At 36.7% G+C, this 26,340-nt stretch overlaps 1 protein-coding gene across 1 annotated transcript in view; it reads right to left on the bottom strand.

Moving 5' to 3' along the window:
• The window catches only part of BRIP1 (BRCA1 interacting protein C-terminal helicase 1), a 183,892-nt gene that overhangs the window by 107,142 nt on the left and 50,410 nt on the right, over positions 1-26,340 (bottom strand). Inside the window, exons 8-11 of the mRNA XM_033183748.1 lie at positions 20,032-20,253; positions 17,626-17,825; positions 11,835-11,967; positions 1,964-2,118 (exon numbers count right to left, since the gene is read on the bottom strand). Coding sequence (XP_033039639.1) covers positions 1,964-2,118; positions 11,835-11,967; positions 17,626-17,825; positions 20,032-20,253 — 710 coding nt within the window. The remainder of the gene's footprint in view (positions 1-1,963; positions 2,119-11,834; positions 11,968-17,625; positions 17,826-20,031; positions 20,254-26,340) is intronic.

The following is a 26,340-nucleotide window of genomic DNA, read 5'->3' as shown; positions in this document are numbered from 1 at the left end:
CAGGAGAATGGCGTGAACCTGGGAGGTGGAGGTTGCGGTAAGTCAAGATCGCGCCGCTGCACTCCAACTTGGGAGACAGCGAGACTCCATCTCAAAAAAAAAAAAAAGAAAACAAAGGGGAAATCTTCATGATATCAGATTTGGTCATGATTTACTGCATGTGACACTAAAAGTACAGGCAACAACAAAAAAGGAGAAAGATAAATTGGATTTCAACAAGATTAAAAAGCTTTTCTGCATCAAAGGACACTATCAATAAATGAAAAAACAACCCACAGAATGGGAGAAAATATTTGTAAAGCATATATCTCTTACCAGACTAACATCCGGAATATATAAATAACTACAACTCAACAACAACAACAAAACAGTAATTCAAAAATGGGCAAAAGACTCTAACAGATGTTTCTCCAAAAGAGACATACAATTGGCCAATAAGCACATGAAAAGATTCTCAACATCTCTAGTCATTAGGAAATACAAATAAAAACCAGATGAAATCACTTGATACCTATTAGGATGGCTATTATTAAAGAAATAAAATAACAAGTGTCAGCAAAATAACAATTCTGATATGTGCTGCTACATAAACTGTTGGCAAGGATGTGTAGAAATTGGAACCCTTGTGTATTGATAATGGGAATGGAAAATAATGCAGTTGCTGTGGGAAACAGTATGGTGAGTTCTCAAAAAGTTAAATGCAGCATTACCATATGATCCTGCAATTCCACTGCTAGGTACTTATATACACCCAGAAGAACTGAAAGTAGAACTCAGATATTTGTACACCAACATTCATAGTAGCATTGTTTACAATAGGCAAAAGATGAAAACAACCCGAATGTCCATTAACATAAGAATAAATTAACAAACTGTGGTATATATATACAACAGAATGTTATTCAGCCATAGAAAGGAATGAAATTCTGATATATGCTACTACATAAATGAACTCTGAAAACACTGTGCTAAGTTAATTGAAATAAGCCAGACAAAAAAAGACAAACATTGTATGATCGCTCTTATGTGAAATATCTAAAAAGGACTTCATAAGATGAAAATAGAATACAGGTTAGCAGGGGATGAGGGAAAAGACTCTAGGGAGTTATTATTTCATGGGTACAGAATTCCTATTTGGAATGATAAAAAAATTCTGGAAATCTCTGGAAATAAGTACAATGTACAACATTGCAAACATACTGTACTTAATGGCACGGAGTTGTATACATAAAATGGTTAAAATGGTATATTTTATGTATATTTTATCACATACACAAAAAAATACCAGAACTAGGTTCTACTATAACTTAAGTTATAGGATGAGAGGGATTGGTTGTTTTTCATTTTCTACAGTTCGTACAATAAAAAAGGGACTTTCTGACACTGTAAGAACATAAGAAAACTTTAGCAATAGAAGATAACAATTTAATATGATTTAATTAAATATATTTAATGATTTCAATATTCATTAATATAAAAGACTAATTTTGGCCAGGCGTGGGCTCACGCTTACAATCCTAGCATTTGAGAGGCTGAAGTGGGAGGATCACTTGAGGCCAGGAGTTCAAGACCATCCTGTTCAACATAGTGAGATCTCATCTCTACAAAAAAAATAAAAATTAAAAAATTAGCTGGGTGTGGGTTGTGCACACCTGTAATCCCAGCTACTCAGGAAACAGGTGGGAGGATTGCTTAAGCCCTGGAGGTTGAGGCTGCAGTGAGCTGTGATCACACAACTGCACTTCAGCCTGGGTGACAGAGCAAGTCCCTGTCTCAAAAAAGCATCAGACTAATTTCAATTCCTCTAAGTCTGTGTCAATAACAGCAAATATATAATAATATCTATAACACTTGTTTTCAATTCTCCTATTTACTCACCCAAAATTGGTATGTATTAAACACATGCTAGCACCCAAATTAGGCTATTTTTAAAGGAAAATACACATTAGTTATCTTCACTTACCTGCTATTTTGCCTAAAAAGATAGTCAAGCACCATAAAAAGTCCTTTAAGCATTATTTGAGTTGATGCACTAATAATAGGTACTTCTCTTGCCTCCTCTTTACCATAAATTGGTGAGATTTTTTCCTCTTTTTGAAGAACAGCAGAAAAATGTCCCTATAAGAAATTACCATATTAAGTGTAGAGGGGTTGGGAAGGAACTGGAAAAAGAAACTTCTCAAAAATATAATGAAACCCAAACAAAACATGCATTGAAATTTTAGGTGAACAGAATTGCTATAGTTTGATAGTCTGACTTCTCCGAATCTCATATTGAAATGTGATCCCCAGTAATGGAAGTGGGGCATATCGGAAGCTTTGAGATCATGGGGGGTAGATACCTCATGAATAGATTAACATCCTCCCTAGGTGGAGAGGAGGTGAGTTAGTGCTCTGTTAGTTCCCATGAGAGCTGGTTGTTAAAAAGAGCCTGACACCTCCCTCCCTTCTCTCTCTCGCTTCTTCTCTTGCCATATGATCTGTACAAACCAGCTCCCTTTCACCTCTTGCCACGACTAGAAGCAGGCTAAGGTTCTCAAAAGCAGATGTTGGTGACATGCTTCTTGTACAATAACCAAATAAACCTCTTTTCTTTATAAGTTACCCAGCCTCAGGTATTTCTTTATAGCGATACAGACTAAGACAATTATTAACAGCACAATACTAACAATGTATTTTAGATTGCCATATTAGCAAAATTCTCCTCAGAGTCAAAGACTCTTCAATAATAAGTTAGTATTTAGAAGATTCATTACTTCTCAGGCAATCAGGGTATTATTTGGTGCCTTTCAGAAGTAAGGAATTAAATAAAAATGTAGCAAGTGGCTTCTCCAAAAGGCTTTAAAGAATTGATATGTTGCCTTAAATCCATGAATTATTTCCAGAAAGTAATTTTGATGCTGAGAATAATATGACTATATCACAAGCAAAGCTAAATGACTTAAGGAAACAATACATGTTAAATAACAAAATGTATGTTAACTGGCTCATTGGTCTTTACATGGCTCATAAGTTTTTTTTTGTTTTTTTTTTTTTGAGGCGGAGTCTCGCTCTGTCGCCCAGACTGGAGTGCAGTGGCCAGATCTCAGCTCACTGCAAGCTCCGCCTCCCGGGTTTCCGCCATTCTCCTGCCTCAGCCTCCCGAGTAGCTGGGACTACAGGCGCCCACCACCTCGCCCGGCTAGTTTTTTTTTTTTTGTATTTTTAGTAGAGACGGGGTTTCACCGTAGTAGCCAGGATGGTCTCGATCTCCTGACCTCGTGATCCGCCCATCTCGGCCTCCCAAAGTGCTGGGATTACAGGCTTGAGCCACCGCGCCCGGCCGGCTCATAAGTTTTAATAATGGATGAAAGTGTGGACATTAAAACAAAATTATAAGAAAACAGAAGAGTATGTTTCCCAGATTGTAAAAGAGAAAATTCTGGACACTGAAGCAATAAAAGGTATTGGTGACAACTCTGATGTCTGATAATAAAATGTGTTCAATGAAAATAAAACGAGGAAATAGGATAAATAAGAACGATACATTTTAGTATTCAGATATATTGTGAAACAACACAAATCTATAAGAGTAAAAATCAGCTGGCCGGGCGCGGTGGCTCAAGCCTGTAATCCTAGCACTTTGGGAGGCCGAGACGGGCGGATCACGAGGTCAGGAGATCGTGACCATCCTGGCTAACACGGTGAAACCCCGTCTCTACTAAAAATACAAAAAACTAGCCAGGCGAGGTGGCGGGCGCCTGTAGTCCCAGCTATTCGGGAGGCTGAGGCAGGAGAATGGCGTAAACCCGGGAGGCGGAGCTCGCAGTGAGCTGAGATCCGGCCACTGCACTCCAGCCTGGGCGGCAGAGCCAGACTCCATCTCAAAAAAAAAAAAAAAAAATCAGCCTTACTGAACAAAACATTAAAGAATACAAATAGGTAGAAAGTCTTAAAAAACAAACTAACAAAGAACAAACAAGAAAGACAACATGAATGTGGAAAAATATGCAGCCCTGCAATGAAATACAAATATCAAACTATGCTTTTTGAAAAATGAAGTCCCCTCAGCAACACCTTACATCAAGGCTTAATATCCTTCTCCAACACTGGCAATTTATTCTGATAAAATATAGAAAATATAAACTACTAAAGGTGAGGCGCTGTACTAAAAACAGAAGGGCTAAATGAAATCCTACATATTGAATCATGAGAGTACTCCGTGCTCAATTCCGGTTAGGTTACCCACACATTGGCAGCTGGGTTGGGGGGTAGAAAAATAGAAAACTAAGCAATGGAAAAATAAATAAAAAGTTAATTATAGTTTCTTAGGAAACATACATAAAGCTGCATAAAAATATAATCAAGTAAGCTACATTACATTACTATCATGAGCTATAATAATACATACACGTGATGGTATCCACATTGAATATCAATATAACTATACTGGCAGAATAAAGAGTGAAGAGAGAAAAGAAAGAAGGGAAGAAAAGCAGGAAGCAAAGGAGGAAGAGAGCGCGTATGCGTGTGTGTGTGTCAGAGAAGAGTGTATGTGTGTCTAAAGGAGCTAAATCATCATTATAATTAAGAGAAAGTCAACAGAGAACATCTAAAATTGAAAACTCAAAAGAAGCAGAACCCACATTATTTTTTTAAATGTGGTTAAATATCAGAAGAAACCACTACAAGAGATAAAAGTGCACTCCAAAGTGAGAATTGGGATTGAGGAGTGGGTCAGAGGAATGCTTTTCTCAACAGAACTGACTCTTTAAATTCTGTAGGTATACTACTTTGGTAAAAATTAATTTCTACAAATTTTGATAATCATAATGACAAATTTCTTAGCCAACTAGAATCAGGGCAAATTTCCTTAAATAAAAATGATTATAAAAATATATAGTAAAAATATATCATATGTATATAAGATATAAAATATATAATATCAAAATAACTCACAAAACTCACTTTTAAAAGGTAAATTTTAAGCATGTGAATTATAGCTCAATGAAGCTGTCAATTAAAAAAATTTTAACCACAGCAAACATCTCAATAAAAGGTGCAATACTAGTAATTGCTCCTTTAAGCAACAAAACCAGGATGTCTTTTTCTTTTTTTAATTCTTCTTTTTTTTTTTTTGAGACGGAGCCTCGCTCTGTCGCCCAGGCTAGGGTGCAGTGGCGCGATCTCGGCTCACTGCAAGCTCCGCCTTCCGGTTCATGCCATTCTCCTGCCTCAGCCTCTCAGGTAGCTGGGACTACAATCTCCCACCACCACGCCCGGCTAATTTTTTGTATGTTTTTTTAGTAGAGAAGGGGTTTCACCGTCTTAGCCAGGATGGTCTCGATTTCCTGACCCTGTGATCTGCCCGCCTCGGCCTCCCAAAGTGCTGGGATTACAGGCGTGAGCCACCGTGCCCGGCCCAGTATGTCTTTTTCATTGCCTGTGATAACGCACTGGAAGTCTGTGCCAGCATAGTAAGAAACAAAAACATGAAGAAATTAGAAAGAAATGAGAAAGAAGCCAATCATTATTCAGACAATATGGTTATCTATACGGAAAATTTAAGATAATCTGTGGACAAACTTGTAAAATAATTCAACAAGGTGGTTAATACGACAATTATAAGATAAATAAAAATCAAACACCAGTTTGATATAGCAATAACAATTAAAAACGTAATTTTAAAAATATATCATTTGTAATGGAAACAGAAACTTTAAGCTACTGAAGAATAAATCTAACCAAAAGCATCTAATCTTTTAAAAATAAAATTATAAAATGTTATTGAAAGATAGGAAGAAATAATAATGAAGAACTATATCGTGTTATGAATGGGAGAACTTCATAATGTAAATACATGAATTCTTTCCAAATTAATCTATAAATACAGTGCAATTACAATAAAAGTTCCAACAGAACTTTTCCTAGAGATTATAAGCTAATTCTAAAATTCAAATGGTAGAGTAAAACAAAGGACAGCTGATACAATTCCAAAGGAAAATAATAAAGTGAGGGATATGCCTTACTATATATAAGCACTTTTCTTATTAATTAACAAACGTGACAAATTAGAGAAAAAGAATGGTGGAACAGAATCAAGTCCAAATATAAATTCACACATATATGAAAATTAGAGGGGCTGGGTGTAGCGGTTCACTCTTGTTTTTTTTTTTTTTGAGACGGAGTCTCGCTCTGTCGCCCAGGCTGGAGTGTAGTGGCCGGATCTCAGCTCACTGCAAGCTCTGCCTCCCGGGTTTACGCCATTCTCCTGCCTCAGCCTCCCGAGTAAGCTGGGACTACAGGCGCCTGCCACCTCGCCCGGCTAGTTTTTTGTATTTTTTAGTAGAGACGGGGTTTCACCATGTTAGCCAGGATAGTCTCGATCTCCTGACCTCGTGATCCACCCGTCTCGGCCTCCCAAAGTGCTGGGATTAGCGGTTCACTCTTATAATCCCAGTGCTTCAGAAGGCCGAAGTGGAAGGATGGCCTGAGGCCAGAAGTTCAAGAACAGCCTAGGCAACATAGTGACACCCTGTCTTTACAAAACATAAAAAAATTAGGCCAGGCATGGGTGGCTCACACTTGTAATCCTAGCACTTTGAAAGACCGAGGCAGGTGGATCACGAGCTTAGGAGCTGGAGACCAGCCTGGGCAACATGACAAAACCCCACCTCTATAAAAAAAATTAAAAAAAAAACACAAAAAATGAGCCAGGCATGCAAATATACACCATGGAATACTATGCAGCCATAAAAAAGGATGAGTTCATGTCTTTTGTAGGGACATGGATGAAGCTGGAAACCATCATTCTCAGCAAACTATCACAAGGACAGAAAACCAAATACTGCATGTTCTCACTCAGGGGTGGGAACTGAACAATGAGAACACTTGGACACGGGAAGGGGAACATCACACACGGGCCTGTCGTGGGGTGGGGGGAACGGGGAGGGATAGCATTAGGAGATACACCTAATGTAAATGACGAGTTAATGGGTGTACCACACCAATATGGCAGACGTATACATATGTAACAAACCTGCACATTGTGCACATGTACCCTAGAACTTAAAGTATAATAATAATGAAAAAAAAAGAATTACCATTTGACCCCACAATCCTCTTACTTGGTATATACCCAAAAGAAAATAAATTGCTCTACCATTAAAAAAAAAAAAAAAAAGAGCCAGGCGTGGTGGCACGCTTGTGGTCCCAGGTACTTGGGGGTGCTGAGGCACAAGAATTGCCTGAACCTGGAAGGCGGAGATTGCAGTGAGCTGAGATCACACCACTGCACTCCAGCCTGGGTAACAGAGTGAGATTCTGTCTCAAAATGAATAAATAAATAAATAATTACGCAGGTGTGGTGATGCATGCCTGTAGTCCCAGCTACTGAGGAGTCTGTGGCAGGAGGATCCCTTAAGACCAGAAATCCAAGGTTACAGTGGGCTATGAACGCACCATTGCACTTCATTCTGGGCAACACAGCAAGACCCTGTCTCTTAAAAACAAAAAAAAAGTTAAAAAATAATTTTTTTAATTAAAAAAAAATTAAATAGGTAGCAGAGGTGGCATTACAAATTAGAGGGAAATTAATATGTACTATTTAGGAAACAGTGCTGGGACAATTCTCTATCCATACAGGAAAAAAATTGATTCATAAATTCACAACATAAACAAAATGAATCCAAGGCTCTGTAAAAGTATTTATAAATCTCATCCTTTATAAACAATAAATACCTTAAAACTTTTAGGAGAAATACAACATAGGATAAGAAAAGACTGCTTAAAGTAAATTCAAAAACCACAATTCATAAGGGATGTTCATATCAGAACTGTTTATTATACTGGGAAACTGGAAATAACCTATATTTCAACTGACCAGATTAATCAATTTAGAATATGTACACTCACAAAAATGCTACACTGCAGTTAAAAATTATGTGAAGGAATCTTTAAACAGGAAAAGTATACATAATATATTGTTAAATTAAAAGAGGCTAAAAGAAATGTGTCATATCAGAAATATATTTATAATAAGCAAATATGGGAATAGAAGGCATAAGTAGACATGAATCACAATGTGCATAATGTTCATCTTTGAGTTTATGAGTCATTTTTCTTTGTGCCATTCTGTATTTTCCAGTTTTTTTCTTTGACATACATTTTATTTGTACATTTTAAAACTGACATGTAACATATACAGTAGAATGAACTAATCTTACATGTACACCTCACTAAATACACACACCTCCCCATGTAACTAACACCCAACCAGGATACAAAACATTCCTAGAATCCTAGATATTCCTTTGTGCCCCTTCTCAGCCCAAACTGCTCTGAACCCCCACATAGTTGTAACCCGTACTTCAACTTCTGTCACCATAATTAGGTTGGTCTGTTCTTCAATTTCGTAAAAATAGATTTATACAGTTTATACCCTTTTGAATCTGGTTTCCTTCACCTAACATAATATTTAAGATCCATCTAGGGTCAGGCGCGGTGGCTCCTAGCACTTTGGGAGGCCATGGTGGGCGGATCACCTGAGGTTGGGAGTTCGAGGCCATGGTGAGCAGATTACTTGAGGTTGGGAGTTCAAGGCCAGCCTGACCAACATGGAGAAACTCCATCTCTACTAAAAATACAAAAAATTAGCCAGGCGTGGTGGCGCATGCCTGTAATCCCAGCTACTCGTGAGTCTGAGGCAGGAGAATCACTTGAACCCAGGAGGCAGAGGTTGCAGTGAGCTGAGATCGTGCCACTGCACTCCAGCCTGGGCAACAAGAGTGAAACTCCATCTCAAAAAAAAAAAAAACAAAAAAAAACTATATGGTTGTGTTGGAAGTAGTTCATTTTTTATTGCCATATAGTATTCTACTATGTGAATATGCTACAATTTATCCCTTCTTTTTAAAACAGGCTCTTGCCCTGTGCCCCAGCCTGGAGCGTAGTGGTGCAATCACAGTTCACTGTAGCCTCAACCTCCTGGGTTCAGGTGATCCTCCTGCCTCAGCCTCCCAAGTAGCTGGGACTACAGCACACTGCCACCACACCCGGCTAATTTTTTGTATTTTTTTTGTAGAGACAGGGTCTCACTATATTGCCCAGGCTGGTCTTGAACTCCTGGCCTCAAGCAATCTGCCAGCTGCAGCCTCTCAAAGTGCAGCATTACTGGCATGCACCATTACCCTCAGCCCCATTTTACTGTTATATAAATAGCTTTCAAAATGCAAACAATTTATGCAAAAAAAATTATGAAATATGTCACAACATAGAAAAATTCTTAGATACCACGCTGCATTTTTTAAATGCAGGGCAAAAATTTATGTATATCCTGATTAAAATATATGTTTTAATAGTCACATGCCCAGAATGTTATTGTGATCATGTTAGCAATTATTTTCATCATTTTTTGTTCAAAAACCTCTTTGAGAAATAACATCAGCAAGATGGAGAATTTGAGTTTTCCAGCCAGGCGTGGTGGCTCACACTTGTAAGCCCAGCACTTTGGGAGGCCAAGGCAGACAGATCACTTGAGGTCAGGAGTCTGACACCAGCCTGGTCAACATGGTGAAATCCCGTCTCTGCCAAAAATACAAATATTAGTCGGGCATGGTGGGGCATGCCTGTAGTCCCAGCAACTCGGGAGACTGAGGCATGAGGATCACTTGAACACGGGAGGCAGAGGTTGCAGTGAGCTGAGATCACACCACTGCCCTCCAGCCTGGACAACAGAGTGAGACTTTGTCTCAAAAAAAAAAAAAAAAAAGAATTTGAGTTTTCCATTGTCATCTCCCAACAATGAACCAATTCTGACAACTACCCACATATGAGAGTACCTTTGTTAAGAGTCTAAGAGTCTAGCAGAGAAGTTCCAGGACCCCATTGGAGCAAGAAATCCAAGAACAGATGCATTGAAGAGGGCAAAAAGTATAGTTTCATATTATCCACATCACCCCTGCCCCATGGAAGTACAGCTCAGTGCCAAGAGAGCCTCCATTAGCCCACAATTCTTCCCATGGGGAAAAATGAGAATATAGTGAGTGATTAATGAAATAAAGAAAATGTGGCACATATATATATATAACGAAATATTATTCAGTCTTAAAAAACAAGAAAATTTTGCCATTTGCAACAACATGGATGAAACTGGAAGTATTATGTTATCTGAAATAAGCCTGATAGACAAATACTGCATGCTGTCACTCATATGTGTAATCTAAAAAAGTTGTACTCATAAAAGTGAGTCCTCAGCCCCAAAGTTCACTGGCAAAGATATAGAACAACAGGAACTTTTGTTCATTGCTGGTGGGAATGCAAAATGGTACAGCCAATTTTTGTCAAGAGACAAAGTCTTGCTATGTTGCTCAGGCTGGAGAGCAGCTATTCACAAGCACACAATCATAGTGCACTACAGCCTCAAATTCCTGGGTTCAAGCAATCTTCCTGCCTCAGCCTCCCAAGTGGCTGAGACTACAGCCGCATGCCACCATACCCAGCAGTTACAGCCACTTTTGAAGACTGTTTAGCAGTTTCTTGCAAAGCTAAACACAGTCTTACCATATAATACAACAACTGTGTTCCTAAGTATTCATACAAATGAGTAGAAAGCTTGTCACTAATAGAAATGTTTATAACAGCTTTATTCACAATTGCCAAAAACTGGAAACCATCAATGTGTCTTTCAGTAGGTGAATGGATAAACTGTGGTACATCCAGATAACGAAATATTATTCAGCTATAAGAAGAAATGAGCTATCAAGGCAAAAAAACGCATGGAGGAATCTTAAATGCATATTGTTAAGTTAAAGAAGCCAGTCTGAAAAGACTACATACTGCACAATTTCAACTATATGGCATTCCGGAAAAGGCAAAACAATGGAGTTAGTAAAAAATATCTGTGGTTGCCAAGGGTTTGGTGGGTATGGGTGTGGTGTGGTGGAGAAATGAAGAAGTATAACACAGAAGAATTTTAGGACAGTGAACACACTCTGTATGACACTGTAGTGGTGGATTCCTAGGCAAAATCTAATTGAACTCTACAACACAAGGGGTAAACCCTAAGGTAAACTATGGACTTAAATGAACAATAATGTATCAATAATGGTTCATCAATTGTAACAAATATACTACACTCTTGTAAGAGATCAATAATGGGGAAACTGTGGAGTTGGTGTGTATTGTGTATGTGTATAGGTGTGTAGCTGGGAGTGGAAGTATATGAGAATTCTGGGCCTTGTGCTTAATTTTTCTCTAAACCTAAAACAACCATTCTAAAATACATAATCTAGTAATTTAAATAAGTAAATAGGAACAAAAAAAGAAAATATATTCTTATCTACAAAAAAAACTAGAAAATATAATGAAATTTATGCAGCCTCTATTTAGAAAAATGTACAAAAGTATATACTCATAAAATTTTGCATATAGCTTCGTAAGTTTCATAGTCTTCCAAAGCCTACTCATGATCTCTCCATGAATATCAGGTTTATAATTTCTAAATTAAGATGAACAAAATAGGAATTTCTCCTCTTTTTATTTTTTAAAATTTTTAACTTTTACAATTGACTAAATAAATCTATAACCTAAAAATATTGACTCCTTTTAGCTTTAAACAAAGCAATTAATCCCTTTAAAGACTTATTTCCTTCAAATTAAGTAATGCTATGTTTTCAGCCACAATTTACCCATGCCATCACTTAAAGATTATCAAATTTAGATAATAAAATTTTTAAAAATTTAAATTGCTGTATTTAAAACTTCTGGGTTACTCACTAGATTTAATATGGATTTAGTCATGACTAAATCACTTCTAATTCACTAAATACATTTCACAGGTAGAAAAAAAATCTTACCTGCAAAATGGGAAAAGTAGCAGTGGTGATGCCCATTTTGTGTAAATTCAAGAGCATTTCATTTCCGCTCCATATTTTACAAGCTGATTCATAATCTCTTTCTACAAGATATTCAGAGTTTGCTTCTAACCAACTGAAATAAAATAAAACAATTTTGTCAACCAGTATCATACTTACATGCACTATTTCAATAGAACAAGAGAATCATATTGTCATGCATTGATCTGTATTTCTTGACATTCTTAGGACATGAATGTGGATTAATTAAGAAATCTTTTAAAAAGCATGCATGTTTCATATTGCAAAATAAACTTTGTATAACTAAAAAGAAAGCTTTTATTCAGAAGAAACAAACATGCATATGATTTCCCACTTGTTTTGTGGATTCACATTGCTTTACTTAGCTAATGTCACTTCAACTGAGAGCCAGGTGTTACGTACTTATCCCAAATATATATAAAAGGAAATGCAAAACAACCTAATAAAGAAATTAAAGTGTTACATATTAACACAAAAAAGAGAATTACTAGAAAATATATCAATATATTCATTGATCTATATACACATTCATACATTAAGTGTTTGAATGCCTATTTTATTCCAGACATTGTTCTGGGTAGTGAAAATAACAGCAGTTAAATAAAATAGGCAAGGTCCTTACTCTCCTGGAAATTACATTCTATTAAAGGGAGACAGGAATAAACATAAAAACAAATACACAAATAAGAAAATATCAGGTAGCCATGGGATACTATACAGCCATAAAAAAGAACGAGAACATGTCCTTTATGGGAACATGGATGGAGCTGGAGATCATTATCCTTAACAAACTAACGCAGGAACAGAAAATCAAATACTACATGTTCTCAATTGTGAGAGCTAAATGATGAGAACACCTGGGCAAGAGGGGAACAGCACATATCGGATGGTGTAGGGTTGGAGAAGGGAAGACAATCAGGAAAAATAACTAATGAGTATAAGGCTTAATACCTGCGTGATGAAATAATATGTACAAGAAACCCCCATAACATGTTTACCTATATAACAAACCTGCACATGTACCCCTGAACTTAAAAGTTAAAAAAAGTTCTATGAAAAAAAAAAAAAATCAGGTAATGATATACAAATAAATTATGAAAATAAATTAGTTTAATATAACCTAGTTGCTACTTTAATTTCAGTGTCAAGAATGCTCTCCCTGAGGTGACATTTATTCTAACAACTGAATGCAAAAAGTATCCAGTCATGGGAGAATCCGAAAGAAAGAAATATCCAAGCAGAAGGAATAGCTAGGACAAAGGTCCTGAGGTGGTTAGAAAATTTTGCTTGTTTGAGGACCTGAAAGAAAGCCAATGTGATTTGCAGCACAATGAGTAAAAATGAATAATGGTATGAACAATGTCAGAGTGATAAGTTGAAATCAGGTCATCCTGAGTCACGATAAGAAATCTGAATTTATTCAAAGTGCAATGGGATGGGGTTTTTTTTATTTTTAATTTTTGTGGGTATATAGTAGGTGTATATATTTATGGGGTACATGTTTTGATACAGGCATGCAATACATAATAATCACATCATGGAGGATGGGGTATCCATCCTCTCAAACATTAATCCTTTGTGTTACAAGTAATCCAATTATATTATTTTAGTCATTTTTAAATGTACAGTTAAATCATTATTGACTACAGTCACACTGTTGTGCTGTCAAATACTAGGACTTATTCATTCATTCAATTTTTCTTTTCTTTGTACTCATTAACCAACAGCACCTCTCCTGTGATCCCCACCTACCACCCTTCCCAGCCTCTGGTAAACCATCCTTCTACTCTCTATCTCAATGGATTAAATTGTTTTCATTTTTAGATCCCACAAATAAGTGAGAATATGTGCTTTTTGTCTTTCTGTGCCTGGCTTATTTCACTTAACACAGTGACCTCCAATTTTATCCATGTTGTTGGAAATGACAAGATCTCCTTCTGTGTTATAGTTGAGTGGTACTCCATTATGTATATGTACCACATTTTCTTTCTTTCTTTTTTTTTTTTTGAGACGGAGTCTTGCTCTGTCACCCGAGCTGGAGTGCAGTGGCCGGATCTCAGCTCACTGCAAGCTCCGCCTCCTCGTTTACGCCATTCTCCTGGCTCTGCCTCCCGAGTAGCTGGGACTACAGGCGCCCGCCACCTCGCCCAGCTAGTTTTTTGTATTTTTAGTAGAGACGGGGTTTCACCGTGTTAGCCAGGATGGTCTCGATCTCCTGACCTCGTGATCCGCCCGTCTCGGCCTCCCAAAGTGCTGGGATTACAGGCTTGAGCCACCGCACCCGGCCGTACCACATTTTCTTTATCCATTCATCTGTTGATGGACATTTAGGTTGCTTTCAAATCTTGACTACTGTGAATATTGCTGCAGCAAACATGGGAGTACAGATACACTTTTGATATACTGATTTCCTTTATTTGGGGTATGTATCTAGCAGTGGGATTGCTGGATCGTTTGGTAGCTCTAGTTTTAGTTTTTTTGAGGAACTTCCAAACTGTTCTCCATAGTGGTTGTCCTAATTTACATTCCCACCAACAGTGTACAAGGATTGTCTTTTCTCCACATCCTCGCCAGCATTTGTTGTTACCTGTCTTGCATAAAAGTCATTTTAACTGCGGTAAGGTGATATCTCATTGCAGTTTTGATCAGCAGAGAAATGCTGATCAATGATGTTGAGCGCCTTTTCATATGTCTGACTGCCATTTGTATGTCTTCTTTAGAGAAATGTCTATTCAAATCTTTTGTTGATTTTTAATTAAATTATTAGATTTTTTCATACAGAGTTGTTTGAGCTCCTTATATATTCTGGTTATTAATCCCTTGTCAGATGTGTAGTTTGCAAATATTTCCTCCCATTCTGTGGGTTGTCTTGTCACTTTGTTGATTGTTTCCCTTGCTCTGCAGCAGCTTTTTAACTTGATGTGATCCCATCTGTCCATTTTTGCTTCGGTTACCTGTGCTTGTGAGGTATTGCTCAAGAAGTTTTTCCCCAGACCGATGTCCTGGAGAGTTTTTCCAATGTTTTCTGGTAGTAGTTTCATAGTTTGAGGTTGTAGATTTGTCTTTAATCTATTTTGATTTGATTTTTGTTAATGGTGAAAGATAGGGGTCTCGTTTTATTCTCCTGCATATGGATATCCAGTTTTCCCGGCACCATTTATTGAAGAGACTGTCTTTCCCTCAGTGTATGTTCGTGGCACCTGTGTCAAAAATGAGTTCACTGTAGGTGTGTGGATTTGTTTCTGAGTTTTCTGTTCTGTTCCATTGATCTGTGTGTCTGTTTTCATGCCAGTACCGTCCTGTTTTGGTGGAAAGGTTTTAAATACAGAGTTTTAAATAAAAGAGAGACTATCTATTTTACATGTTTAAAAAATGATTCTAGCTACCAAGCTAGAATTGATTACTGGAGAAAGATGAGTGAAAGTAGAGACCTGTTAGGAGGTTGTTATAATATTCTCGTTAAGAGAAGATTGTAGGATAGATATGCACAGTCAACAAAATTTAGGAATTGGGGATATACTGTGCAGGTGGCATCTATAAGACTTACTCATTAATTGGATGAGGTGAGGCAGTAAGGACAGTATCAAGGATAATATTTAACTTTTTTATTTGAGGAACTGGTATATACTGTTTGCTTAGATGAGGAAGACTGGGGAGAAAACAGAACACAGGGGAAGGGAAGGAATTTTGTTTTAGATATAAAGTTGAAATGTCTATTTGATATCCAAAAAGAGCTATAAAGTAGAAAGTTGGATATGAGAATGGCATTCTCGGGAGAGACTGAAGCTAGAGACAGAGGTTCAGGCCTCACCAGTACTGCAGATTATATTCTAAGCTATAATACTATAAGTTATTTAGGGAAAATAGAGCTACAAAAGAAACTAGGTCCCAGTACCAAGTAAGTCCTGAGGCACTCCAACATTAAGATATCAAAAAGAATAAGAATTATCAAAAGAAATGATAAAAGAATGGACTGTGAGAAGGAGGAAAACCAGAGATGTCACAGAAGCTAAGACAAAAATGCTTTTCAAAGAGGTAGTCATCAACTACCCAACACTACCGACTGGCTGAGATAAAAGAAACAATAATCTCTGTATTTGGCAATATAGAGATCACTGGTGATCTTGATAAGAACAGCTTGCATAGAATTGTCCAGAGAGCAACACTGCTAGGATCTATGAGGGAAGAATGTCAAGTGAGAAAATAGAATTAGCAACTATAGAAAACTCTCTTTCAACAAACTATGTTGTAAAATAAAAACCACAAAAATCTGCATACCACCACCAGAAAAGACACAAGCAAATGGCAAAATGGGGTGGAAAGTATTTACAACTCTTATTGCAGGCAAAGATTTTAATTCCCTAATATATGAATGGGGTTTTATAAATCATTAAGAAAAAGAACCACAATAAGAACAAAAAAAGAACAGAGATGTCAACAGGCAGTTGACACAAAAGGAAATATAAATGGCCTTTAAAGATGCTTAATTTCATGCATATTAAGGAAAATGAATATTAAAACTACATTGGGATACACTTTTCACCTAGCAGGCTAGAAAAAAACAATTTTCATACTCTTATACATTGCTGGTAGAAGCATACATTAGCCCCCCTGTCATCCACCTATTGTGTAAATGTTAGCAATATCTATTGAAATTACAAATATGTCTATGCTTTCACTCAACAATTCCACTTCTAAAAACTTTCCTATAGATATATTTGCATACAAATGAAATTATGTATGTTGAAAGTTATTCACTACAGCAGTATAAGAGCAAAAGACTAGAAACAACCTCCTCTGTTAATCAGAGGCTGGTTAAATAAACTATTGCATATCTATCTAATGGAATTGTAGTTATCTATTTTTTTTAAACTGAGAAAGCTTTCTAGGTCTTAACATGGAAAGGTCTCCAAAATACACTGTGAACTGAAAAAAGCAAGTTGCAGAAAAATGCATGTATAGTATGCCATCATTTGGACGAAAATGAGGGACAACAAAATGTATCTAATATTGGTTTCATAAATGAGTAATATGCATTGAATGATAAACTCGTTTAGGAGAACACAGACATTAAACAGATCAGGGATGAAACTGGAAGGAGGTTTTTACTATACAAATTTGTATACATTTTATCTTCAAACCATGTGACTGTATAACATTCAAATTTTTTTAAAGTATAATGTGAAGGAAACAGAAAAATGCTACAATAAATGAAATGGGATTCAGAGTTAGGAATTTTTTTTCTATGGTAACAAGATTCTAGATCAACAACTTAATGTCTAATAAAAAAATTAGTGTAAATTTTCATAAAGCTAGTACTAAATATATTATTTTAGAGTACTGAAATCTTGATTAATTAAAACCCATGAAACTAGAATCCTATTTAAATTGGAGAATAAAGCAATACATTAAAGCCATGATCCAGAATTTTAAAATATATTAATTAAAAGCATGTTTTATTTATAGGTTCAATATCCTATACACATCCTTTGGGGCTATTACATTATCCTACCAAATTAGGAATAAGATTCACAATTATTCATTTTTTTAAATCACTTATGTTCATTATATTCTTCTGAACAAGACAAAAGGTTGGACTAGCCTTGTTTTTAAAGCTTAATTGGCAAGGAACAATCCATTTCCCAAGAAGCCTAGTTAACCAAAGTATACTGACTTTAAAATACTCTGGCATAATCAAACATATTTTTCATATAAAGGCAGCACAAATACACTACTAGACAAATATTCTTACTTAATGAGGCTATAGCACACAGCTCGTAGGGGTTCATGATCTTTCCTCCTTATATTATTGTTGACCATACTATCTAGTTCATCCCGAGCAAACCGAAGCTGAACTTCTGTTACACTGTAACTTGCTGATTCCCGAGCACAGTCCTCGATGTTATGAGCTTCATCTAAAATGACAACCTGTTCTTTCAGATTTAAATCCATCTATAAGATAAAAGAATTTTCTTGTAAAACATTTAGCAAAATAGATTTAACAATAGCAGGCAAGGTATTTCATTTACAAATTCACACTATAGGCCAATATTGCAAATGCAATTACATAAGCAACTGATTCTAGGTCTTAAATAAAACTTCTGAAGCACTATGGCCAACCAAATGTCAGCTATACATTATCTATTTTGCCATTTTTCACTCTTAAAATACTTTGCAAACCTATCAACAACACCAAAAATATGTAAGTGAGCCTGGATCAAGGTACCACTGGCTACACAGAAGGGTACAAAATGCCACTATGAAAATGTTTCCAACATAATTTTACAAACTAAGTATAAGACCTTTAAAAGTAAAATAACAATACAAGATTTAAATGACTCTTAAAATACTAACATAATACAACATATATGTTTTGTTTTAATCTGTCCTGCAGTCCTTCTCCAACATGGGAGTTGGAGAATTGTTCTTCTCCAACTCTCATGTGATGCTGGCAGGACTATTAACCTGCGAATCAAAGGACATCCCCACTTTCACAATGGGGGTAAGGCCCAGGATTGTCAGTTAAATAGAGTATTCCATCCTTCTGTGGTCACAGTGACTGGTTCAGGTTCAGGAATAGACATGAGATCCATGTTAGGCCAGAGTAATCTGGAGGGACTACTATGTGGTCATGCTCTTTTCTCCAGGTGAGTTAGCTGCTTATGGTTATCTTTGTTCCATAAGCAAGAGAGAGAACTTGCCTGAGAATAAAGCCATCATAATAAAGAGAATCAAGTATTTTTTCTTAAGCTTTTTTTAGGGTGGGTTTGTGTCACGTTCTATAGAAAGAGTACTGACTAATACAAGGAACTGTCACAAAGCAATTGTCAATGAGTTATTTTGAGGAAGTAAGAATACAAAGAAGGCTGAAAAGTTATGAAAAAACCATGGAAGAGTAGGAAATATATTGGGGTTTAAAAGATAAGTAGGATTTGAATTTGGACAAAGAGTGGGCAGGGCATTCCCAAGAGTCATCAAAAGCAAAGATAAAGAACAAGGTATCCTCAAGGGATTATGAGGTAATTTTTGAAGGATTCAAATGGGGCAGATTCAGGTCAGACTATTGAGTATCTTGAGTATAAGCTTAAGAAATATGAACTTTATCTCATGAGCAAAGGAAGCAATAGATTTTGAAGCAGATAAAAGGATGTAATAAAAGCAACATTTGGAAAACTGACCTGGCATTGATATGCACAGTGTCTCAGAAGGAAGAGAACTAGTTAAGAGATAACCAAATAAAAGGTAGGATAGAAGGGCTAGTAAACATAATGCCTATTAATTTGGATCTTAAAGAAATAGAAAGCTGAGATGAATTGTGCAGTCAGACTTGAAGACAGGAATAACAAATGACTACGCCAAGTTATTTACTTTTTGTCTTATGCTGTTAACAATTTCATGTCTCTAAAAAGAACCAGGCAAATAAACACAAATGCCATTATCTGAAGTTCACTTTTCAAAAGCTCACAAGGCATAATTTTATTCTCCCAACATAAGTTTTTCAAAACACAGTTTTTTCAGAGAAATGTTTTTAAATAATTCTTTTTGAATATTCATAAATGCAAAGAGAAATCCTGCTGTAATCCCACTTTAGTCACTATGTTCCTTAAAACTGCTTGTTATTTTGGAAATTAAAATGAGTGGGTCGATTTTAACACATGTTAGGGGCCGGGCGCGGTGGCTCAAGCCTGTAATCCCAGCACTTTGGGAGGCCAAGACGGGCGGATCACGAGGTCAAGAGATCGAGACCATCCTGGCTAACACGGTGAAACCCCGTCTCTACTAAAAAATACAAAAAAATTAGCCGGGCGAGGTGGCGGGCGCCTGTAGTCCCAGCTACTCGGGAGGCTGAGGCAGGAGAATGGCGTGAACCCGGGAGGCGGAGCTTGCAGTGAGCTGAGATCTGGCCACAGCACTCCAGCCTGGGAGGCAGAGCGAGACTCCGTCTCAAAAAAAAAAAAAAAAAAAAAAACCAAAAAACAATAACAACAACAAAAAAAACACACGTTAGGATATGTTTTCAGTACTCTAATATGTTTATACAAATTTATTTGCATAAATTAAAGCAAAAAAACACATTAAAACATCTAAAAGCTTTTAAATTCAACATTTATATCCCCATAAGTAGGAAAAAAGTTCTAATTTTTACACATATACTCACACTTTCCCTTATTTGTGCATCTAGAAGATAGTTGTAGGGACAAAATATGATGTCAGCATCTTGTATTAGTTCTCGGGCTGTGTAATATGGACAGGCCTTTAGTTTCTTCCCCAGGCTGACAAGTTCTTCTATATCCCAGGCTTTGCACATCCCTTGGAAAGTCTGTAATGTGTGCTGATCACTAATTTTATGAACTCCATGATAAAAATAGCAGGATTTTCCCTAGAAACAGATATGCATAACTGAAATGTGAACCAATATTGGAATAGAAGAAATAAAATAAGCTTATCTCAGAATTTGAGGAACATCATTAAAGCCACAAGGCTAAGATTTTACTGGTTATGCCACCACACCCGGCTAATTTTTTGTCTTTTTTGAGACAATACCATAGCTACAATCACAACAAAGTTTGGTTGACTCAGACTTAGATAGGACTCCAAATCAGAAGAGCTCCAAATACCCTAAATTAACTTGAAAAAAAAATTTTTTTTAATATGTTTGTTATGGCTTTTTTTTCTGATTAAACTGATGTTAGGCATGAAATATTTCTGAAAGGATTCACAAAACAATGGTATCACTGGTTGTTTCCAAGGATGAGAATTAAGTGACTGGGCACAGGAGTGAGAGATTTTTCTCTGTAGACCCTTTTGTACCTTTTCAACTTTAAGCCATGTGACAGTATTTCTTATTCAAATATAAACAAGAAGGAAAAAAGGTAAGTAGGTAGGTTGGAATGTCCTGAGGGAAAAAAAGAAAGTAAGAGTATTCATTACAAAAAATTCAGAAGTACCAAAAAAAGCCTAAACTATCCATAATTCTATTACACAAAGAATGCACTAGGAACATTTTGCTGTATTTCGTTTCATATTTCTTCTATACATGTGTATATAAGGATATCTCTACAATGTTAAAATAACAAGAACAAGCTAGGCACGATTACAGGTGTGAGCACTTTGGAAGGCTGTGGCAAAAGGACTGTTTTGGGTGAGGAGTTTGATACCAGCCTGGGCAATGTAGCAACACCCTGTCTCTACAAAAAAATAAAAAATTTGCCAGGATTGATGGTGTACATCAGTGGTCCTAGCTACTCAGGAGGCCGAGGCAGGAGGATCACTTCAGCCCAGGAGTTCGAGGATGCAGTGAGCTATGATAACGCCACTGCACTCCGGCCTGGGTGACAAAACAAAGCCCTATCTCCAAATAGTAATAAAAACAAGAACAAAGCAAATGTTCCCCAGGCATTGAGGATTACTAACAATCCAGCCACAGTAAATAAAAATGTTTATAAAACTGTATTCTCTTTATTTTTTTCTGGTTAGTGTATTAAAAATCATACCAGGAAAATCTTCTGACATCACTAAGCATCTTTTCACTGCTGCTCATATATGTACATTGAATTAATGTGCCACAGCTGATGAACCAGTTTTCTTATTACTGGACTTATACACTGTTACCAATTTCCACTTTAGATATAAGGCTGCAGTGAGCATTCTTATGCTGGTTTCCAAATATTTTCTTAGTCTATATTTTTAGAAATAGCATTATGGGATCAGATGCTATGAAGTATTTTTAAGTTTCTTGAAAACATATAGTGAAATTATCCTCTAGAAAGTATATACTGTTTTGCATTACCCTTTTCCCACATCCTTGTCAACACTGACGTTATCTTTTCTTATCTCTATTTTAAAAGTAAAAAACAGAATCTTGTTTTGATTTGTATTTTTTACAGTTTCTAGCAAAGTTTAACATAGTGTTCTATGAATAGTCTAACAAGGTTCAACAGTAATTTGTGTTTCTTCTTTTGTTATCTACTAATGCCCTTTGCCACACTATTACCTTTTTTTTTTCAGAGATGGGAGTCTCACTCTGTCACCCAGGCTGGAGTGCAATGGTGAGATCCAATCTTGGTTCACTGCAACCTCCACCTCCCAGGTTCAAGCGATTCTTGTGCCTCAGTCACCAAGTAGCTGGAACCACAAGTGCATCGCCACATATGGCTCCTTTTTTGTAGAGACAGGGTTTCTTCATGTTGCTCAGGCTGGTCTCGAACTCCTGAACTCAAGTGATCTGCCCGCCTTGGCCTTCCAAAGTACTGGAATTACAGGCACGAGCCACTGCACTCCACCCCATTCTATCACTGGAAATAAAAAAATTTCATTACAGGTTGGGCACAGTGGCTCATGCCTATAATCCCAACATTTTGAGAGGCCAAGGCCGGAGGACTGCATGAGCCAAGGAGTTCAAGACCAGCTGGGCAGCATAGGGAGACTCAATCTCTACAAAAAAACAACAAAAAAAGTAAACCACAGTGAGCAGTGGCCATGCTACTGCACTCCAGCCTGGGCAACAGAGTGAAATCCTGTCTCAAAACAAAAAATATTCATTACATGCATTAATAAAAAAATAAAATGTTTGATAAAACCCAGTCCTAACAAGAGTGTCTCATATACTATTAAAAATGTATAAAATTAGAAAACTATACATATTTTTAGAAGTCTAAAATTCTAGTAGTAGAAGTACATAGGCAATTTGTCAAAAAACTACTAAAATTTAAAAGTTTACCATTAATGTGAATAGATATACCCTGTACTGTTAAATAGCCAAAAAACTGAAAATAAACCAAATGTCTACCCATAAGGGACATGTTAAATAAGTTACAGTAAATTAATACAAAAGCTTTAGCCCTTAAAAATGATTGAGATTTGTCTATGTGTTGATTAGGCTCTCTATGTTAAGTGAGAAAAACGTGTTGCATAATGTGTATAGAATGATTAAATTCATGTAAACTGCTTTTTTAAAGAATATATAGGCCGGGCGCGGTGGCTCAAGCCTGTAATCCCAGCACTTTGGGAGGCCGAGACAGGCGGATCACGAGGTCAGGAGATCGAGACCATCCTGGCTAATATGGTGAAACCCCGTCTCCACTTAAAAATACAAAAAAAAAAAAAAAAAAAAAAAAAAAACTAGCCGGGCGACGAGGCGGGCGCCTGTAGTCCCAGCTACTCGGGAGGCTGAGGCAGGAGAATGGCGTAAACCCGGGAGGCGGAACTTGCAGTGAGCTGAGATCCGGCCACTGCGCTCCAGCCTGGGTGGCAGAGCGAGACTCCGTCTCAAAAAAAAAAAAAAAAGAATATATATACACATACATTATAACGAATACATTTTTTAAACGTTCTGGTAGAATATATATAAAATTTTACAGTAATTACCTTAAAGGGTTAAGGAGATGGAGGATCTAGAAAAAGAGAGCCTCTCTTTTCATTTTCTTTTTTTTTTTTTTTTTTTTTGGGACGGAGTCTGGCTCTGTCGCCCAGGGTGGAGTGCAGTGGCCGGATCTCGGCTCACTGCAAGCTCCGCCTCCCGGGTTTACGCCATTCTCCTGCCTCAGCCTCCCCAGTAGCTGGGACTACAGGCGCCCGCCACCTCGCCTGGCTAGTTTTTTGTACTTTTTAGTAGAGACGGGGTTTCACCGTGTTAGCCAGGATGGTCTCGATCTCCTGACCTCGTGATCCGCCCGTCTGGGCCTCCCAAAGTGCTGGGATTACAGGCTTGAGCCACCGCGCCCGGCCTCTTTTCATGTTCTAACCACAGACATGTACTACTTTTCTTTTTCAATTGTCATTGGAACTAAATGATAGAATAATGGGCCACTTTTATTTTAATTAATTATACATATTTATTTTAAAATGATTTTGAAATAAAAATACTTATTTTTCCTAGTTTGCTATTCTTAACAAAAAACAACCATATATAAAATATATAAATTATATTAGGGATAAAAGACTTTGAGGTAGCTATATATATACACACACACACACACACACATATATATTTTTTGTATTTTATAGTTTCTAGCAAGATTTAACATAATATTGTATGACTAGTCTAACAAGGTTCAGCAGTAATTTGAATGTCTTCTTTTATGTTATCTACTAATGTCCTTTGCCATTGTATTACTGGAAATAAAAAATTTCATTACAGGCTGAGTGCAGCGGCTCATGCTTATAATCCTAAGGCGAGATGAACTATACTCTCTCTCTGTATATATACATGTATAGATATACACAGATATGCATATATATGCATATACACAGATATGCATATATATAAATCTCATATTTATATGTATTTTTATCTATGAATTATCTAAAAGGAGAATCTGTGTTTTCAAAATATAAATACATCAGTACATACACAAATGTATCTAGATATTGCTAGAACAAAGTAAACCATAGAAGATTCATAACTTATAAAAGAATGTCAGCAAATCAAAGGACAAGACATGAATAGCTGAGGACCAGTTCTCCTAAAGCTTTGTATTCAGCCATGTTAAAGGATGCTACCTGTAGGTCCTCCAAAGTATTAAAAATAAAAATTAGGAGGAAAGGACTCATCTAACTATATTTATTTAGGCCATTTTCTACATTATTTTCACTTACTTTCTCTAACCTCTACTGTTCTTATTCTTCATACTGTGTCAGCTTCTCCCTACCTCAATGCCATCTTTGGATTTTGTTTCTAGTGTAATCAAAATAGCAATGGAGGAGGAATCAGAAAATTTGGGTTCTGGTTCCTCCTTGCTAATTACTTGTCTGACTGAGCAAACTTCAGGCCCCATTTTTCTCATGTGACTCAGCATCAAAAGAATATTTGAACCAGAGGCTTGTAAGATTCCTTCTGACTCACTGACTATATCATCTCTAAAATTCCTTCCAGCTCTAAAATTCCGTGATTCAGGTAAAAATTTGTCAATCATCTTTCACACTCATTTTGATACAGACTGAGTTTAATAACAGGACTATTCACCATTTCTTCATCCCAAGCTTCTTCCATACAATTCTGAAAGCTTATCTTTATATAAAATGATCACCAAAGTGCATTTAGAGTCTATGACTATGAGTTATTAAGTCTGATTTTAACCAAAAAAAGATGTATATCTAAAATAATATTTCAGAATTGTCATTCCTAACTCTACTTAAAATTATTTTTTCTTAACTGAAACAAAAATTAACTTTTAACAGATAAGTGCATACTTTTCCAGTATAAGGGCACTTTAGTAAAAGAAACAATGAACAAAAACACATGTGCCTTGGATCAAGCCAAAAAATCAGAAAGTCTACACACTTTAAGGGCAGTTAGAATGATACCCCTCTGCAGGCTGATAGTAAAACCAGAAAAGCTCATCCATTTTAGCAGTGTAACACAACCCTGAGGAAGTCTGTCAATGGAAGTGTTATCACACTTTAAACACTTTCATTCAAATTGTCAGTTATCTGTTTATCATTTCGCTTTGGTAATTCGGTCACAGTAAACACAGACACCTACAGTGACTTTGTAATTGGCCTCATTACAATACCAAATTACTAAGGGGGCTTGAGAACAAGAAAGAGGACATTCATGTATGCCCGTGAGGTAAGCATTCTGGGGCAGAATTGGGTCAAGGCAAACCACAAGCAGGTATCTTCAATTATTCATATTACTAATATTCAAAAATAAAATACCTGTTCACTTTAAGACAAACTAAAGGCCAATGAAAAATTCAGAACATTGAAGTCTATTGAATTATTTTTTAACATGATTCAAACTTAAGAATAAAGATCAATAAAAACATAACCAGCACTGTAGGATTCTAGGTTACACAAAATGAAACTGCCTTCAATACACAATTTTACACTTTATCATTGCTTTTACCAATGTATTTTACCAATGTATGTTTTTGGTTGGTTGTTTTTGAGACAGAGTCTTTGCTCTGTTGCCCAGGCCGGAGTGCAGTGGCTCGATCTTGGCTCACTGCAACCTCTGCCTCCTGGGTTCAAGCGATTCTCATGCCTCAGCCTCCCAAGTAGCTGGGATTATAAGCACGTGCCACCACGTGCGGCTAATTTTTTGTATTTTTAGTAGAGACGAGTTTCGCCATGTTGGCCAGGCCAGTCTTGAACTCCTGACCTCAAGTGATCTGCCCGCCTTGGCCTCCCAAAGTGCTGGGATTACAGGCATGAGCCATCATGCCTGGCCAACGTATTTTTTACAAATACATAATAATTTCCCCAATAACAAGTAAAATAAAAAAAGATAAAAATATGGTGACAATACCAGCAAGTCTTCTTCCATAGGCTATATAGCCAAAAAGTAAATTTGAAGCATTTGGGGAATTCAGCATATCACTTAGTCACTATGGAAAGCAATCACTCATGTATGAAATTTATGGAGTTTTACCTTTATAAAGAGCTTTATTTTATTGTTTTTGAACACTTGACACTTAATACTTTCATCTCTCCTGGAAGAGAAGTTTTTTAATATACAGAGTAA

Source organism: Trachypithecus francoisi, unplaced genomic scaffold, assembly GCF_009764315.1.
Source record: "Trachypithecus francoisi isolate TF-2019V2 unplaced genomic scaffold, Tfra_2.0 Lachesis_group20, whole genome shotgun sequence".
NCBI classification, from domain to species: domain Eukaryota; kingdom Metazoa; phylum Chordata; class Mammalia; order Primates; family Cercopithecidae; genus Trachypithecus; species Trachypithecus francoisi.
The sequence above is the reverse complement of the archived record's forward strand: the minus strand, read 5'-3'. Positions and strand labels throughout refer to the sequence as shown.